At 47.6% G+C, this 18,707-nt stretch overlaps 1 protein-coding gene across 2 annotated transcripts in view; it reads right to left on the bottom strand.

The window, feature by feature from the left end:
• The window catches only part of PRKG1 (protein kinase cGMP-dependent 1), a 1,325,447-nt gene extending 1,307,583 nt beyond the window's left edge, over positions 1-17,864 (bottom strand). For both annotated transcript variants that reach the window (XM_073548242.1, XM_073548243.1), the window contains exon 1: positions 16,633-17,864. In XM_073548242.1, the coding sequence (XP_073404343.1) occupies positions 16,633-16,940 (308 nt within the window). In that variant the 5' untranslated portion in view covers positions 16,941-17,864. The remainder of the gene's footprint in view (positions 1-16,632) is intronic.
• Between the last annotated feature and the right edge of the window lie 843 nt (positions 17,865-18,707).

Below are 18,707 nucleotides of genomic sequence, written 5' to 3'. Positions count from 1 at the left end.
GATGCCCCTTGTACAGAGCGATGCCCCTTGTACAGAGCGATGCCCCTTGTACAGAGCGATGTCCCCTGTACGGAGCGATGCCCCCTGTACGGAGCGATGTCCCCTGTACAGAGAGACTTCCCCGGTACAGAGAGACTTCCCCTGTACAGAGCGATGCCCCCTGTACAGAGCGATGCCCCCTGTACAGAGCGATGCCCCTTGTACAGAGCGATGCCCCTTGTACAGAGCGATGCCCCTTGTACAGAGCGATGTCCCCTGTATGGAGCGATGCCCCCTGTACAGAGCGATGCCCCCTGTACGGAGCGATGTCCCCTGTACAGAGAGACTTCCCCGGTACAGAGCGATGCCCCCTGTACAGAGCGATGCCCCCTGTACATACAGGGCGATGCCCCCTGTACAGAGCGATGTCCCCTGTACATACAGAGTGATGCCCCCTGTACAGAGTGATGCCCCCTGTACAGAGTGATGCCCCCTGTACATAGATCGATGCCCCCTGTACATACAGGGCGATGCCCCCTGTACAGAGTGATGTCCCCTGTATGGAGCGATGCCCCCTGTACATACAGAGCGATGCCCCCTGTACGGAGCGATGTCCCCTGTATGGAGCGATGAACCCTGTACAGACCGATGACCCCTATACATACAGAGCGATGCCCCCTGTACAGAGCGATGTCCTCGGTACAGAGCGATGCCCCCTGTACATACAGAGTGATGCCCCCTGTAAAGAGCGATGCCCCCTGTACAGAGTGATGTCCCCTGTATGGAGCGATGACCCCTGTACAGAGCGATGACCCCTGTACATACAGAGCGATGCCCCTTGTACAGAGCGATGTCCCCTGTACATACAGAGCGATGCCCCCTGTCCAGGGCGATGCCCCCTGTACAGAGCGATGCCCCCTGTACATACAGGGCAATGCCCCCTGTACAGAGTGATGTCCCCTGTATGGGGCGATGCCCCCTGTACATACAGAGAGATGCCCCCTGTACAGAGTGATGTCCCCTGTATGGAGCGATGCCCCCTGTACAGAGCGATGCCCCCTGTACAGAGCGATGTCCCCTGTACAGAGCGATGCCCCCTGTACATACAGGGCGATGCCCCCCTGTACAGAGCGATGCCCCCCTGTACAGAGCGATGTCCCCTGTACAGAGCGATGCCCCCTGTACATACAGGACGATGCCCCCTGTACAGACAGAGTGATGCCCCCTGTACGGTGCGATGTCCCCTGTACAGAGCGATGTTCCCTGTACAGAGCAATGCCCCCCTGTACAGTGATGCCCCCTGTACAGTGATGTCCCCTGTATGGAGCAATGACCCCTGTACATACAGAGCGATGCCCCTTGTACAGAGCGATGTCCCCTGTACATACAGGGCGATGCCCCCTGTGCATACAGGGCGATGCCCCCTGTACAGAGCGATGCCCCCTGTACAGAGCGATGCCCCCTGTACAGAGCGATGTCCCCTGTATGGAGCGATGCCCCCTGTACAGAGCGATGTCCCCTGTATGGAGCGATGCCCCTTGTACAGAGCGATGCCCCTTGTACAGAGCGATGTCCCCTGTATGGAGCGATGCCCCCTGTACAGAGCGATGCCCCCTGTACGGAGCGATGTCCCCTGTATGGAGCGATGCCCCCTGTACAGAGCGATGCCCCCTGTACGGAGCGATGTCCCCTGTACAGAGAGACTTCCCCGGTACAGAGCGATGCCCCCTGTACAGAGCGATGCCCCCTGTACAGAGCGATGCTCCCTGTACAGAGAGATGTCCCCGGTACAGAGCGATGCCCCTTGTACAGAGCGATGCCCCTTGTACAGAGCGATGCCCCTTGTACAGAGTGATGCCCCCTGTACAGAGTGATGCCCCCTGTACATAGATCGATGCCCCCTGTACAGAGCGATGCCCCCTGTACATACAGGGCGATGCCCCCTGTACAGAGCGATGCCCCCTGTACGGAGCGATGTCCCCTGTATGGAGCGATGAACCCTGTACAGACCGATGACCCCTATACATACAGAGCGATGCCCCCTGTACAGAGCGATGTCCTCGGTACAGAGCGATGCCCCCTGTACATACAGAGTGATGCCCCCTGTAAAGAGCGATGCCCCCTGTACAGAGTGATGTCCCCTGTATGGAGCGATGACCCCTGTACAGAGCGATGACCCCTGTACATACAGAGCGATGCCCCTTGTACAGAGCGATGTCCCCTGTACATACAGAGCGATGCCCCCTGTCCAGGGCGATGCCCCCTGTGCATACAGGGCGATGCCCCCTGTGCATACAGGGCGATGCCCCCTGTACAGGGCGATGCCCCCTGTACAGAGCGATGCCCCCTGTACATACAGGGCGATGCCCCCTGTACAGAGTGATGTCCCCTGTATGGGGCGATGCCCCCTGTACATACAGAGAGATGCCCCCTGTACATACAGAACGATGCCCCCTGTACATACAGAGTGATGCCCCCTGTACAGAGCGATGCCCCCTGTACAGAGCGATGCCCCCTGTACAGAGCGATGTTCCCTGTACAGAGCGATGCCCCCCTGTACAGTGATGCCCCCTGTACAGTGATGTCCCCTGTATGGAGCAATGACCCCTGTACATACAGAGCGATGCCCCTTGTACAGAGCGATGTCCCCTGTACATACAGGGCGATGTCCCCTGTACATACAGGGCGATGCCCCCTGTGCATACAGGGCGATGCCCCCTGTACAGAGCGATGCCCCCTGTACATACAGGGCGATGCCCCCTGTACAGAGTGATGTCCCCTGTATGGAGCGATGTCCCCTGTACAGAGCGATGTCCCCTGTACAGAGCGATGTCCCCTGTACAGAGCGATGCCCCCTGTACAGAGCGATGTCCCCTGTACATACAGGGCGATGCCCCCTGTACAGAGCGATGTCCCCTGTACATACAGAGCGATGCCCCTGTACAGAGCGATGCCCCCTATACAGAGTGATGTCCACTGTACAGAGCGACGTCCCCTGTACAGAGTGATGCCCCCTGTACAGAGCGACGCCCCCTGTACAGAGCGATGCCCCCTGCACAGAGTGATGTCCACTGTACAGAGCGATGCCCCCTGTACAGAGCGATGCCCCCTGTACAGAGCGATGTCCCCTGTACAGAGCGATGACCCCTGTACAGAGCAATGACCCCTGTACATACAGAGCGATGCCCCTTGTACAGAGCGATGTCCCCTGTACATACAGGGCGATGCCCCCTGTGCATACAGGGCGATGCCCCCTGTACAGGGCGATGCCCCCTGTACATACAGAGCGATGCCCCCTGTACGGAGTGATGCCCCCTGTACGGAGTGATGTCCCCTGTATGGAGCGATGCCCCCTGTATGGAGCGATGCCCCCTGTACATAGCGATGCCCCCTGTACAGAGAGATGCCCCCTGTACAGAGAGATGCCCCCTGTACAGAGCGATGCCCCCTGTACAGAGCAATGCCCCCTGGACAGAGCAATGCCCCCCTGTACAGAGCGATGCCCCCTGTACGGAGCGATGCCCCCTGTACGGAGCGATGCCCCCTGTACATACAGAATGATGTCCCCTGTACAGAGCGATGCCCCCTGTACAGAGCGATGCCCCCTGTACAGAGCGAAGCCCCCCTGTACAGAGCGATGCCCCCCTGTACAGAGCAATGCCCCCCTGTACAGAGCAATGCCCCCCTGTACAGAGCGATGCCCCCTGTACATACAGAGCGATGCCCCCTGTACATACAGAGCGATGCCCCCTGTACATACAGAGCGATGCCCCCTGTACATACAGAGCGATGCCCCCTGTACATACAGAGCGATGCCCCCTGTACAGAGCGATGCCCCCTGTACAGAGCGATGCCCCCTGTACATACAGAGTGATGTCCCCTGTACAGAGCGATGCCCCCTGCACAGAGCGATGCCCCCCTGCACAGAGCGATGCCCCCTGTACAGAGCGAAGCCCCCCTGTACAGAGCGAAGCCCCCTGTACAGAGCGAAGCCCCCTGTACAGAGCGATGCCCCCTGTACAGAGCGATGCCCCCTGTACAGAGCAATGCCCCCCTGTACAGAGCGATGCCCCCCTGTACAGAGCGATGCCCCCCTGTACAGAGCGATGCCCCCCTGTACAGAGCGATGCCCCCTGTACATACAGAGCGATGCCCCCTGTACAGAGCGATGCCCCCTGTACAGAGCGATGCCCCCCTGTACAGAGCGATGCCCCCTGTACATACAGAGTGATGTCCCCTGTACAGAGCGATGCCCCCTGTACAGAGCGATGCCCCCTGTACAGAGCGATGCCCCCTGTACATACAGAGCGATGCCCCCTGTACAGAGCGATGCCCCCTGTACAGAGCGATGCCCCCCTGTACAGAGCGATGCCCCCTGTACATACAGAGTGATGTCCCCTGCACAGAGCGATGCCCCCTGCACAGAGCGATGTCCCCTGTACAGAGCGATGCCCCCTGTACATACAGAGCGATGCCCCCTGTACAGAGCGATGCCCCCTGTACAGAGCGATGCCCCCCTGTACAGAGCGATGCCCCCCTGTACAGAGCGATGCCCCCTGTACATACAGAGTGATGTCCCCTGTACAGAGCGATGCCCCCTGTACAGAGCGATGCCCCCTGTACAGAGCGATGCCCCCTGTACATACAGAGTGATGTCCCCTGTACAGAGCGATGTCCCCTGCACAGAGCGATGCCCCCTGTACAGAGCGATGCCCCCTGTACATAGCGATGCCCCCTGTACAGAGAGATGCCCCCTGTACAGAGAGATGCCCCCTGTACAGAGCGATGCCCCCTGTACAGAGCAATGCCCCCTGGACAGAGCAATGCCCCCCTGTACAGAGCGATGCCCCCTGTACGGAGCGATGCCCCCTGTACGGAGCGATGCCCCCTGTACGGAGCGATGCCCCCTGTACATACAGAATGATGTCCCCTGTACAGAGCGATGCCCCCTGTACAGAGCGATGCCCCCTGTACAGAGCGAAGCCCCCCTGTACAGAGCGATGCCCCCCTGTACAGAGCAATGCCCCCCTGTACAGAGCAATGCCCCCCTGTACAGAGCGATGCCCCCTGTACATACAGAGCGATGCCCCCTGTACATACAGAGCGATGCCCCCTGTACATACAGAGCGATGCCCCCTGTACATACAGAGCGATGCCCCCTGTACATACAGAGCGATGCCCCCTGTACATACAGAGCGATGCCCCCTGTACAGAGCGATGCCCCCTGTACAGAGCGATGCCCCCTGTACATACAGAGTGATGTCCCCTGTACAGAGCGATGCCCCCTGCACAGAGCGATGCCCCCCTGCACAGAGCGATGCCCCCTGTACAGAGCGAAGCCCCCCTGTACAGAGCGAAGCCCCCTGTACAGAGCGATGCCCCCTGTACAGAGCGATGCCCCCTGTACAGAGCAATGCCCCCCTGTACAGAGCGATGCCCCCCTGTACAGAGCGATGCCCCCCTGTACAGAGCGATGCCCCCCTGTACAGAGCGATGCCCCCTGTACATACAGAGCGATGCCCCCTGTACAGAGCGATGCCCCCTGTACAGAGCGATGCCCCCCTGTACAGAGCGATGCCCCCTGTACATACAGAGTGATGTCCCCTGTACAGAGCGATGCCCCCTGTACAGAGCGATGCCCCCTGTACAGAGCGATGCCCCCTGTACATACAGAGTGATGTCCCCTGTACAGAGCGATGCCCCCTGTACAGAGCGATGCCCCCCTGTACAGAGCGATGCCCCCTGTACATACAGAGTGATGTCCCCTGCACAGAGCGATGCCCCCTGCACAGAGCGATGTCCCCTGTACAGAGCGATGCCCCCTGTACATACAGAGCGATGCCCCCTGTACAGAGCGATGCCCCCTGTACAGAGCGATGCCCCCCTGTACAGAGCGATGCCCCCCTGTACAGAGCGATGCCCCCTGTACATACAGAGTGATGTCCCCTGTACAGAGCGATGCCCCCTGTACAGAGCGATGCCCCCTGTACAGAGCGATGCCCCCTGTACATACAGAGTGATGTCCCCTGTACAGAGCGATGTCCCCTGCACAGAGCGATGCCCCCTGTACAGAGCGATGCCCCCCTGTACAGAGTGATGTCCCCTGTACATACAGAGTGATGTCCCCTGCACAGAGCGATGCCCCCTGCACAGAGCGATGTCCCCTGTACAGAGCGATGCCCCCTGTACATACAGAGCGATGCCCCCTGCACAGAGCGATGCCCCCTGCACAGAGCGATGCCCCCTGCACAGAGCGATGCCCCCTGTACAGAGCGATGTCCCCTGTACAGAGCGATGCCCCCTGTACATACAGAGCGATGCCCCCTGCACAGAGCGATGCCCCCTGCACAGAGCGATGTCCCCTGTACAGAGCGATGCCCCCTGTACATACAGAGTGATGCCCCCTGTACAGAGCGATGCCCCCTGCACAGAGCGATAGCCCCCCTGTACAGAGCGATAGCCCCCCTGTACAGAGCGATGCCCCCTGCAGTGCTGATACCATCCTCTGGAGTACCGTATTTGATCCGCTGTAATGTGCCGCATCTTTCGCTGCCATAGCAACTGCTGCTCCCATGAGCCTAAATAGGACGATAATGTTTCTTAACTTCCCCCTGATGACAGATATTATGTGCTGGCTTCAAAAGGTAGAAATAGAAATGTAAATTTCTCTTAAATAAACCTCTTTACGGTGGTGCATGCTCTGACCATTAACCCCCACCTACCAACCACATCGCTTCCTATGGGTATAAAGAATAATGAATATCATTTTACAGTTCACACAGGGTTAATCTAAGCACAAAGTTTTCCAATACATTGCATTACTTAGGTTGAGTTGTCATTTCCAGTCTTCTGCTCCATCACAGGAACTTGGTGTCAGATCCGGCACACGGCGCACACAATCGCTTCTTGGTGGACCCCACTGACTAATAACGGGATCTGTTCGGTTCCATCATTGTATCCATTATTTTGACAGGAAGCATAGAAGTGCAAGCCGTCATCCATGACTGAATCTGAACCTCTGATACAGATAAGAACAACACTGACCCTGAGTTACTGTCCGTATTATAACCCAGTGTTGCATTCAAAATTCTGCACATTTCTGACATGAAATCTTCCATAAATCCCTGCCGACTCAAACAGCTTCATCTACTCATTCACTTTTAGAAATACAATGTCTTTATAGGTAATATGTCAGCAGCAGGTTGTTCTGTAATCTGAGAGCAGCACTGTAGGGGAAGAGACTCTGATTACAGTGATGTGTCATTTACTGGGCTGAGTTTTGCAGTTTCAATTAAACAGTGTTTTATCAGCAGGAATTTATCACTACAGGACAACTGGCCTCATGCCTCCTAGTCCAACCACTGTCCCCAGCACTGATTAGCAGCTCTCTGTCACTATACAGGGTACATAGAAAGCAGCCAATCAGTGATGTGGGCGGAGTTATACAGGGTTCATCATTCAGAGAACTGCTAGATCTGCAGCTAAGAAAACTGTGATTTTATCCCAACTGCTGGACCCACAAAACTAAGTGATACATTGCTGGACTAAGGGTCTCTGTCCCTACCCCAGGCTTCTGTCAGATTACACAGAAAAAGTCTGCTGACATATTCCATTTATACGACAACATAGGTAAACTGATGTAGAAAATAAAATACTTAGCTACCATCCCTGTGTTATAGGAACTAAGTTGCTAGGGATAATCTGAATTGTGGATGTACAGAAACTCTGGTATGTAATTCAGGCAGTTAATCAGGAGTAGCACAAGACTTAAAGATAAGACAGCACACTGCCTTGTTAGTGATCTGTAACCATGGCAACTTATTGAAAACTGTGAAACTCAGTGAATAGATGCCACAAAGATACGTTTATTGGACATCACATGAGTGGGAATAATATTACAAGTATTTTATTCAAAATGCATATAAGAGCCGATATTAAAGAAGCCCTCCTCCTGCCATCAAAGTGTTTATCCTCTTAATATATTGCAATCATCATATTATACAGCACTGTGTACTTACAATTGCTCATTTTTCCTTTCTACCCAGATAATTCTTCTCTTTTCTCTGCTCTATATAGAAGGAAGTCTATAGTCCCTGCAAAAATCATTCCTCTCTTTAAAGGGAACCTGTCAGCAGGATTGTGCACAGTAACCTACACACAGTGTCAGATCAGTGCCGTAATACTGATTACAATGATACGTTGGTTGATGAAATCCATCTTGTGGCTGTTTCTTAATCTTTATTTTCAGTTTTGGGTTAATGATATGCTCGTGTCCTAACGCGGGGTTCATGTATGTGGTGCTTCCCGCACTTTTTCCAACCAATCCAAAAGACAGCTGACAGCCAGGCCAGCCAATCAGGGCGATCACCTGCTTCTGTTACACGAGAACAGGGACTATTAACCCTTTACCAGATCAATCATGAGGATACCTCATGAGAGACTTAAGGCAACCTACAGTAAAACAAAATGGTTAGAGTCAAGCATATTCCTTACAATATCCCTACATATCATACCTTTAACCCTACGTGCCACGAGCCCATTTAGCCCCCGATCTAATTGATGTGGCGGCTTTCCATTAACACAAAACTGAAAATAAAGATAAAGAGACAGCCATAAGATGGCTTTCATCAACCCAGGTATCATTGTAATCAGTATAATGGCGCTGACCTGACACTGTGTGTAGGTTACTGTGCACAATCCTGCTGACAGGTTCCCTTTAACTCTAGACCCAGCCCCTCCTTCCTCCCCCTACTAGAGACTTTTGCAATGACTCATGAGTCATGTGACCTCCCAATTCTACATACAGCTTAGAAGGATTCAAACAGTCAGTTTTTAATGATGTGATATCGTAGACCTAATGGAGAAGAGAAGAATTAACTGGGTAGAAAGGAAAAACGAGCAATTGTAAGTACATAGTGCTGCATACTATGGTGATTGCAATATATTAAAAGGATAAACATTTTGATGGGAGGAGAAGGAGGAGGGCTTGTTCAAAGGGGGCCTGATAGCGGACACACACTGCCCGATCCAAGTCAACTGACAAGCCAACATATCAGCAATGGTTACCTGGATAGCAACGTTCCCAAAGAAAACCTAAAGCGTCTATAATTATAAAAACAGATATTTTGCAAGTATCCATTTATTCTAAAATATTGGTATTTCTTATGTTATAAATTTTGGGAAAAGTTTTTTAATAATAAAGCATTGCATGATAATCTAGACCTAAAAGTATGACATCCCGTGTAATTATCTTTTGGTGTCTCATATTTATAGATTTGTTTTCCTTTAAAAAAAAAAAAATTGTCTAGAAATTTCAAAGGACGGACGCTCTGTTTGTTCAGAGCAAACCTTTTCAGAAACAGGTTGAAAGGATCATTCCCTTTCTTCCAAACGGCCGATTCTCGGTATAAACCATCACTGTGCACTGTACGTGACACTTGGGTTAGATGCTTTCTCCAGAATAGCAAAAGACAATTTCCTTTAAATGTTCTGCAGACAGTGAATTCATTGATAGGATCAAAAGATATAAATACATGACAGGCAAATGAGAAAAAATATGGGCAACGTGACACAGGAGAATATCAGCGTGTCTTTGTATTCACAGTTTATGGTTCTTTGGGCTTTTTTTCGAGACAGTCCGTCTCATTATTGAACTCATAAAGGAAAATTATATTCATAAATCATCTCACTCACCTCAGATAAAAGAATATCAATACGGCTAGAATATATTCACACCATTCATTCTGAGACAACGAGCCAAGAGACAGTGGATCAACGACTTGGCACCGACTTTCTCACTACGATTGTTGTCCCCATAAAGGTGACGGCGTAAGTTACAGAAAAATGTAAAGCATGATTCAGACAAAGGGACAACACTTCTGATCGGAAAGATGTTATGCTACAATGAGGGTAATGAGAAGTATGAAAAGTACATTCGACACAGGACGGTAGATATAGGGGGGCGAGGAGGTGGCAGCCACAAGGACCCTGGAGCAACAAAGGGTCCAAAAATTCTCTTTGCAGTTTATGAAAAAAACAATACTACAAATCATTTTTTATCGAGGCCCAAAAGTGTTAAAAAAGTTGTCAAATTTCAAAGTCTCTTCCTCTGGAACGCAAAAAAAAATAAAAACATGGAAGCTTTTATTCGCCCTCCTAGGGTGCACCACTGCCTCTTGTAGCTGCTCCAGTGGAGTGGTGCACCCTAGGATGGTGATTTGTCAAGTGTTTGTCATTCGGCTATAGCGTTGATGTCACATTGGCACTGCCGCCCAGCGGTTTGTTCCATCTACATGGCTGGAGCCACTGAGCAGTGACTAACATAGTAACATAGTAACATAGTAACATAGTTATTAAGGTTGAAGGGAGACTTTAAGTCCATCTAGTTCAACCCATATCCTATCCTAACTTGCCCTAACATGTTGATCCAGAGGAAGGCAAAAAAAACCCATGTGGCAACAGTAAGCTTCACATTGGGGAAAAAAATTCCTTCCCGACTCCACATACGGCAATCAGACTAGCTCCCTGGATCAACGCAATATTAAGGAGACTAGTGTATATACCCTGTAATATTATACTTTTCAAGAAAGGCATCCAGTCCCTTCTTAAAATTTAGTAGGGAATCACTCATTACAACATCATATGGCAGAGAGTTCCATAGTCTCACTGCTCTTACAGTAAAGAATCCGCGTCTGTGAGTATGCTTAAACCTTCTTTCCTCCAGACGTAGAGGATGCCCCCTTGTCCCCGTCACAGGTCTAAGAGTAAAAAGATCATTAGAAAGTTCTTGGTATTGTCCCCGCATATATTTATACATTGTAATAAGATCACCCCTAAGCCTTCGATTCTCCAAACTAAATAACCCCAGGTGTAATAACCTGTCTTGGTATTGCAGACCCCCTAGTTCCCTAATAACCTTGGTCGCTCTTCTCTGCACCCGCTCCAGTTCAGTTCTGTCTTTCTTATATACCGGAGACCAGAACTGTACGCAGTATTCTAAGTGTGGTCGCACTAGTGACTTATATAGAGGTAAAATTATGTTCTCCTCCTGAGCATCTATGCCTCTTCTAATGCATCCCATTATTTTATTTGCCTTTGCAGCAGCTGCCTGACACTGGCCACTAAATGTGAGTTTGTTGTCCACCCATACACCCAGGTCTTTTTCAGTGACAGTTTTGCCCAGTGTTTTACAATTAAGCACATAATTATACAACTTGTTCGTTCTACCTAAGTGCATGACCTTACATTTATCCCCATTAAAGCTCATTTGCCATTTATCAGCCCATCGAAACACAAGAAGACAGAAAGTGCTCAGATATATATAAGAAAAATTTTTGCGTTCCTGAATATTTGGAGGAATAATGTTTGAAATGGAAGAACCTCTCCAAGTCACATATCTTTGATCCAATGCATCATGTCACATATCAGCTCACAATTATTGTGTGATGATGTTGATTTGCTAGATATGTTACTGGGTGTTTATTTGGTTTTGAATGTGTTTTATACCCAGATGGGTATAATTCACTACTGTTCATAGTTGTGATGTTTCGTCTTACATAGAGCCAAGAAGAATTCATGCCAAAGTGTCGCGGTGGGGGACTTCATAATATTAGAGCATCGCTCACACAAGCATATACATCGGACGACTGCTATCCAATTTTTCATCGGAAAACACTTAGACCAATGTTATTCTATGGGTCAGTGCTGATCAGCTTTTATTTCTCATGTCAATTTGGCAGGCATGAGAAAAAAACGGTAGGACGCTGCCAGTTGCTGCAAAAATCAGATGACACGCAGCCATTTAAAGTCTATGGGTGAGTGTAAAAGATCGGACTGCATTCGGATGGCATCCGAGGGCAGCTTGATTTCTGTGGACACTCACAATGGAGATGGAGAAATCTTGTCACAATTCTCTCATCTGAAAGAATCGGATCACAGGAAGGTCACACTCTGATCAGATTTTGGTCAAAGTGTCATTTACATAATCGATCTGGTTCTAAGAAAATCTACGCTCGTGTGACCCAGGCTTCCTCACCCTGTGGTGGACACAAGAGCAGCCATAGCTGAGCATCACTAACATGGCTATGGTGAGGATGTCTGAAAACAGTTGGATGCAGATACTGAACAGAGCTCAACTCCATTCAGTGTGTTGTGTCTGCTCGCAAGTAAAGCAGATGAGAAATGTGTGTATTCTCTGTTTTGCGAAGCTCGGCAGCGGCCATTACACATTGTTTGTAGCTGCCCAGCACACCTCTATTCAGTGTCTACAGCTAAACTCTATCGGAGCTGACTGGTGGGACCACCAGGTTTTGGACAGCCATCAAACTGACATTGCTGACCTATAGGTCATCAATTTGGTGTGACTGTATCACCCTGTTAAAACTCCTGGTATAGTCTTAGGTGTGACCAACTTCCAAGTAAAGTGATGTCAAACTGGTGTTGTGCCACTGTTCTCTGCCTAAAACCACCATCACAACCAGGGAATGACCATAAGCCGTCCACAGCTCCCTCGGAGGACCTTACAGGACGAGTAACTATCTGACAAAGTTAGCACATGTCGAAAGTTTTGAAGACTGCGCTAATGTTTTCTTCAGTACCGTTGTCAATCATTCGATGCTACAGTCTGAGTTTTCTTCTGGGATATTGGCCCATGATAGCAATTGTGCAACCAGTCGTTCGTTAGTCCCTGGACTATGAGCAGTTTTAATTTACTGGTTATATTACTTGTTTCTTAAAATGTCAAAAATATTTTATCTATAATTCAGTAAAAAAAAAAACTAAAGTTCTGAAATGTTTGTTCTTCAACGGTCCCAACAAAATGGTGGAAAAAAAAACACAAAATGGTGGCACATCTAACATGGTATAATGGGAGATGGAATCAAAAACAATACAGTAACATGTACAGGTAATCAGAAAAAAAATAATAGACCTGCGAGAGGCAGATGTGACTGGAAAGACTAAAGCACAATGAAAGGGCATAACAGAATAGAGACAGGGACCCCCTGACATAAAACGTGGAATACGAGCAGACAAGTGAGTCTACAAGAAGAAATCGAAAGGGTCCCGTTGATAGGCAGGAGACAGACGTGGTGCGGAATGGAGAAGTATAGGGATATGATCATTCCATGCCTCAGAGCACAACATTCCAATGTTAGCCTCCTGTTGCTAGGGAACCAGGCATAACCTCCATTGCTAGGCAGACGGAACAGAATATGGTCATGCCTTGGAATCAGCCAACAGCATCAATAAGGACAAAAATTGTTTTCTGCCATCAATCCTACCCGGAAATCACAGCCAATTACTCCATGAAGGTGATTCTTTATTGCCTAAACAACAGAACATATGGCATGATATAAGACAAGGATAGGATGACAGTAACGATCCCGGAAACGCGTAAAATCCTATACGTTATACTAAGCAATAAAGATCTGCACACCACCCTGACACATTAACTGATGGGAGATACTGCAGAAAAACTAATGAAAGCATGAGCGGTAAAGTAAATGTGGTTTAGCATTCTTTTAGTGATTGACATTGGCAATCCCCAAGGATTTTATAAACTGTCCCTGCTGTTGGAGCTTAATTCTGAAGGATTTTATCACTCTCTCTAGGGAATGCATTCAGCTAACCCACGCTGTGATTATATAAACTGCATTCAGCACGGGCTGAACATAGAAGAATCTGATGAATTGCATTGTGTAAAAAAAAAAAAAAAAAAAAAAAAAGATCAAGAGCCCCAAATTTTGGAGTGTGCAGGTTTGTCGTGTGAATGGAGTGATATAACATTTTTCTCTTTTTGTTACCGCGAGCCGTGATCGGAAAGTGTTTAGCAAATCGAAGCTACTTTCAGGCGGAATCATTGTGCTCCGCTACCTGTTAACCTGCTGAGAGGTGATTCTCCCGCGTGCTGTTGATAGCATACCGATAGCGATTCATCCTATTTTCAGACATGTGTTCCCTGTAATGCGTCCAAGTGTGAAGAAGTAAAAGGGGAAAATGAGCGTCTTACACACAGAATCAGTGGTGGTGTTGTGTGAAGGGTGGATGTGGTGTTTGTGCTGTGTGTGTCTGATGTGAGTGAATATGTATGTATGTGTATTTGTATGTTTATGCTTGTGTGTGGTTTGTGTGTGTGTGTTTTTGAGAATGGTTATCTGTGTGTTTGTTTGTGATGTGTATATTTGTGTATATATGTGTGCATGCGTGTGCGTGGTGTATGCTTGTGTGTGTATGTTTGTGTGTGTTTTAGTGTATGGTTGTCTATGTGTATGTTTGCTTGTGATGTGTGTATGTATGCTTGTGTGTGCGGTGTGTACATTTGTGTGTGTTTGAGTATGGTTATCTGTGTGTATGTTTGTGTATGGTGTGTGTTTGTGGTGAGAGTATGTTTGTGTGTTATGTGTGTATGCTTGTGTGTGATGTGTGTATGTTTGTGTATATGTTTGTGTGTATGTTTGTGTTGCTTGTGTATGGTTGTGTGTGTTTCAGGTGAGTGTGCATAATGTTAGTATATGTATGTGTATGTTTGTGTGCGTGGATGCTTGTGTGTGGTGTGTATGTTTGAACATTTTTGTATACGTGTATATGTTTGTGTGTATGCTTGAGGGTGGTTATCTATCTGTATGTTTATTTGTGGTGTGTGTATGCTTGTGTGTGTACATTTGTGTGTGTGTTTGAGTATGGTTGTTTGTGTGTGAGGTGCATGTTTGTGCATAGCATGTGTTGGTGGTGAGAGTATGCTTGTGTGTGATGTGTTCATGTTCTTGTGTGTATGCTTGTGTGTGGTGTGTTTGTTGTGAATGTATGCTTGTGTATATGTTTGTGTGTATGTTTGTCCTCCTTGTGTAGGGTTATGTATGTGTATGTGTGTGTATTTAAGGTGAATGTTCATAATGTGAGTGTATGTTTGTGTATTTGTTTGTGTGCCTGTGTGCTTGTGTGGTGTGTACGTATGTCTGTGTGTTTTTGTGTATTTGTATATGAGTCCATGTGTATGCTTGAGGGTGGTATGTGTTTGTGCTTGCTTGTGTGTATGTTTGTGTGTGTTGTTTCTGGGCATGTGTATGTTTGTGTGTGGCGTGTGTGTGTAAGGACATAGTTTGCACAGCATTTGTAATATATGTTTCTGGTGTACATTACATGCCCCAAAGTCATGGAGTCACACCTGGAGCTGTCATACAGCTACAATTCGCAACATGTGTGCTGGAAGTTATAGTTGTGCAACCAGTGGAGAGCAAAAGGTCAGAAACCAGTGGTCTCCAGGCTCTTTCAATGCAGTGTTCGGTTTTATCTGTGCTTGCGGTCATAGCCCCATACAGTATGATGTACACATTGTTGGGTTTGTCATTGGTTAACCTAAAGCTGGTCATCCAATGGATTCTTCAACTCATTGGATAGACGTTATTGGGATTGACATGGGTGTAACAGCGTCGTCAGATAGGTGTTCATGTCAGTGATCTATTCATGCTATGTTCCAGTGTTTCATCAATTGATATAAATAATAGATATAAGTGGAAGAGCCGGATGCTCAGCAAACGATGAATGTTCAACCCACGTGTCAAGTCATCTTGTGCTAGCACCAGTAAATAGAGGATAATATGACCCTGACGACCAATGTATTGGACAGTTGTTACAAAAAGGTGTATTACGTTAGTAGACCATCCTTACCATAGCCATATCTGGTGAAATTCCGTTTTTTACTAGTTATTGTGCTCATTTACTTGAATCTAAAACAAACTCTACAAGTTAAGTGACACGTCAGAGAGAGTGAAATTGAGGGGGCACATAGATTCATAAGTTGTATAACTCAGCCAAGCACATTGTTCTCTACTCCAAGTCATTTTCCCTAATAAAAGGGAAATGAAAAATATTCAGCGCCTGGAATAATTTGGAGAACATGCCATGCCATGATCTACAGGATAATCAACCCACATGGAAGATATTGATGGACTAGGTTGTCTTTGATGTCTAAATTTTCATTAAACTATTTACATTTTATTAACATTGAAGGATAATAATACAGAAAGAATAAAGCTGAAGTCACGTTATTTGGTTATGTACATCATGGCTTGGTGTTGACAACGCAATGCCAGTCTATGGCACACTCATCTGTGATTTTAATTAAAAAAAAAAAATCCTACACAAAAAGAGCAAGTGGAGAAAAATTTGTCATGCCTGAATCACAAAGTTTCTAGAAAAGTGCTCCACTATGGGCATCAATACTGTATGTGTTACCAGCAGCATTGCACATGCTTGCATCTCTTAACCCCATCTAGGCAAGTGCCCACATTGCACTGTACAACCAGCACATGAGATGGGTTAGGCATAAATCTAAATAGAAATAAGTTGCACCAAGTTATCATAATATTTGGTATATAACATATAGTTTGTAAACATAAAAAGTATGTAGGTTCACATACCTGGACATTTGACAACAACACATAGATGGGTGCAGTTACTGTGGATTTTGGGGGGAAGAAATGTGCATAACAGCCGAGACAGAAGTGTTAGTTATACATTACTGCAGAGGATGAAGAGAGAAATGGAAAGTAGAAGGTGCAGTAGGTCGTCTATACACAGGTGGATGGACAGAGACAACACAGAGAGCACTGAACTAGCACAGACAGGATGCTACAAGGACACATTGCTGCTTACTGTGGGCTCTTGGGGTAGAAAGGAAGAGTGACATGGCTGAGATCCTGGATGTCAAAAGCAGTTGGCTCAGCTGAGATTGCCTGCCTCTTGGTCCTCTGCTCCCCTAAGGTGTTGGAAGTTTGTTTGTGAGCCTGTTGGGTTGCAGGTTTGATAACAGAACGATATTTATCCAGCTCATTCTGCAATCTCTGGATGAGCTCGTCCTTCTGATCCAACTCCAGCTCCAGCTCATCAATGAGAGCATCCCTCTGCCGGAGCTCCTCAATCTTCTCCTGCAGAGCGTACTGCAAGTCCCGCAATGTGCCCATATTCCCGGCAGGGGCTCCTGCTGCCTTCTCTTCTCCCTTCGTCGTCTTCCCGGTCAATTTAGCCCCCCTCCAGAGAAGGATCAACCTCTTCCTACTTTCTCCAACTTACTTTGCGCACAACAGGTCGTGATCCTCTCTCGGACGCCCGATGCGCCTACGAGAAGTTCCCTTTCGCGTCCGCAGTCAAGCTTCCTAGTCGACTTCCAGCTCCCTGTGAAGGTATTTGTATCCGTTCTGCATTTAAATCCCCGAGACCCCTTTGTAGGAATGAATCACAGTCTTCTGAAGGCTTCTCACTTCTTCCATCCAACGAGGAGGTCCCTAACGCTGAAGAAGATCCACCTTTCCAATCGTAAACAGATGCTGCCTTTGTGCCTGAAATTCCTTAGCGCCCCTGGGCTACCAGTGTCTACAGGTCACCACCACACTGAGGTCCTGGAAAGTGTCAGCTGCTGGAGAAGTAGATGTCCACCAGGGTGATTACTAGAGAGAGTGGCAGCAGTCACAGGCAGAGCCAGAGAGTATTTGCATGCATGATCTCCAACTAGAAGAACAAAAATCCCTCCCTCCGTCAGAATGACTCCGATTTCAGAGAGCTAAGCCCTGGAACAGGGTGATTTCCAGTTATCTGCGTCAGAAAGAGGCACAGAGGGAGCAAGACACAGGCAGAGGGCTGCGTCTACAGGAGTGTAGGCATCTCCTCCACAGCCTCCTCGGTGATAGCTCAGCTCAGTGTGTAAAGCTCCTGATCCCATCACATGCTATCCCTCTGCTCTATCAGGGTCTTCTAACCAGTTGCTGGTTACAGTATGCTTTTCCATGCTCAATTTACACCATATCAGTACAAAGGTAACAGTCAGCATGCTATTCTGCAGCCTCCTTCTACCTTTCTGCAGTTCTTCTCATGATGTTCAGCAGATGACATCATTGCCCATTACACCTAAGATTACATAGCACCATCCCTATTGCTAATCTAAATGTGCAATTCTGAAAATTGGGTAAATTATTTCACACAAAAAAAAACAAGGATTATTAGTGCCAAGTCCAACCTAAAAGAATGTCCAATAATGTGACTCAAAATGAATGATCAACCACAACTTATTAGCCAAAATCAAGAGGATAAATTAGGATGATGAATAAAAAAAACATTCATTCTGAGGATTACAAAGTTATTCTGGCTTGCAAAAAAAGATTTTCAAGATTGTCATACCTTTCACAATTTGTTTTATATTTTATTGCAGGTTTTATGTATTCATTTATGGGATAGGCATAAAAAAAACACATAGGCATAAAAAAACACCACTGTCATAGATCATTCTGCATTAAAAAAAAAAGCCTGGGACTAAAGAAAAATAACATGTGTGAAGGAAGGCCACAAAAAAATACACCGTAGGGTGTAGTTGATATTTTCCTATTGATTTCCAGATAACATTTGAGCAGAAAAGACTAGAAAAATGTCAGGAAAATGTTATCTGTAATTTTTACAATGTGCGAGTGTCATTGACGGCTCTGATCTAAGGTTCAGTAGGAGAACACTGGACAGTTTGCTGTCAGCATTTTATTACAGAATATTCAGACACAAAAATAAATGCATTTAGGCTTTCTGAGACAAGAGTGCATCCCTAGAGAGCACTTTAAGGCTAAATTCACACAGGTGTATTTTGGGGCTGTTTTCTATCTGTTTTGGCAAAAGACGGCACACAGACCAATGTTAGCCTATAAGCCAGTGTGTGTATATGCAATTTACACGTGACTGGTCCAAAAAGT

Source organism: Dendrobates tinctorius, unplaced genomic scaffold (genome assembly GCF_039654945.1).
Source record: "Dendrobates tinctorius isolate UK_male_01 unplaced genomic scaffold, ASM3965494v1 ptg000156l, whole genome shotgun sequence".
Taxonomy (NCBI): domain Eukaryota; kingdom Metazoa; phylum Chordata; class Amphibia; order Anura; family Dendrobatidae; genus Dendrobates; species Dendrobates tinctorius.
The sequence above is the reverse complement of the archived record's forward strand: the minus strand, read 5'-3'. Positions and strand labels throughout refer to the sequence as shown.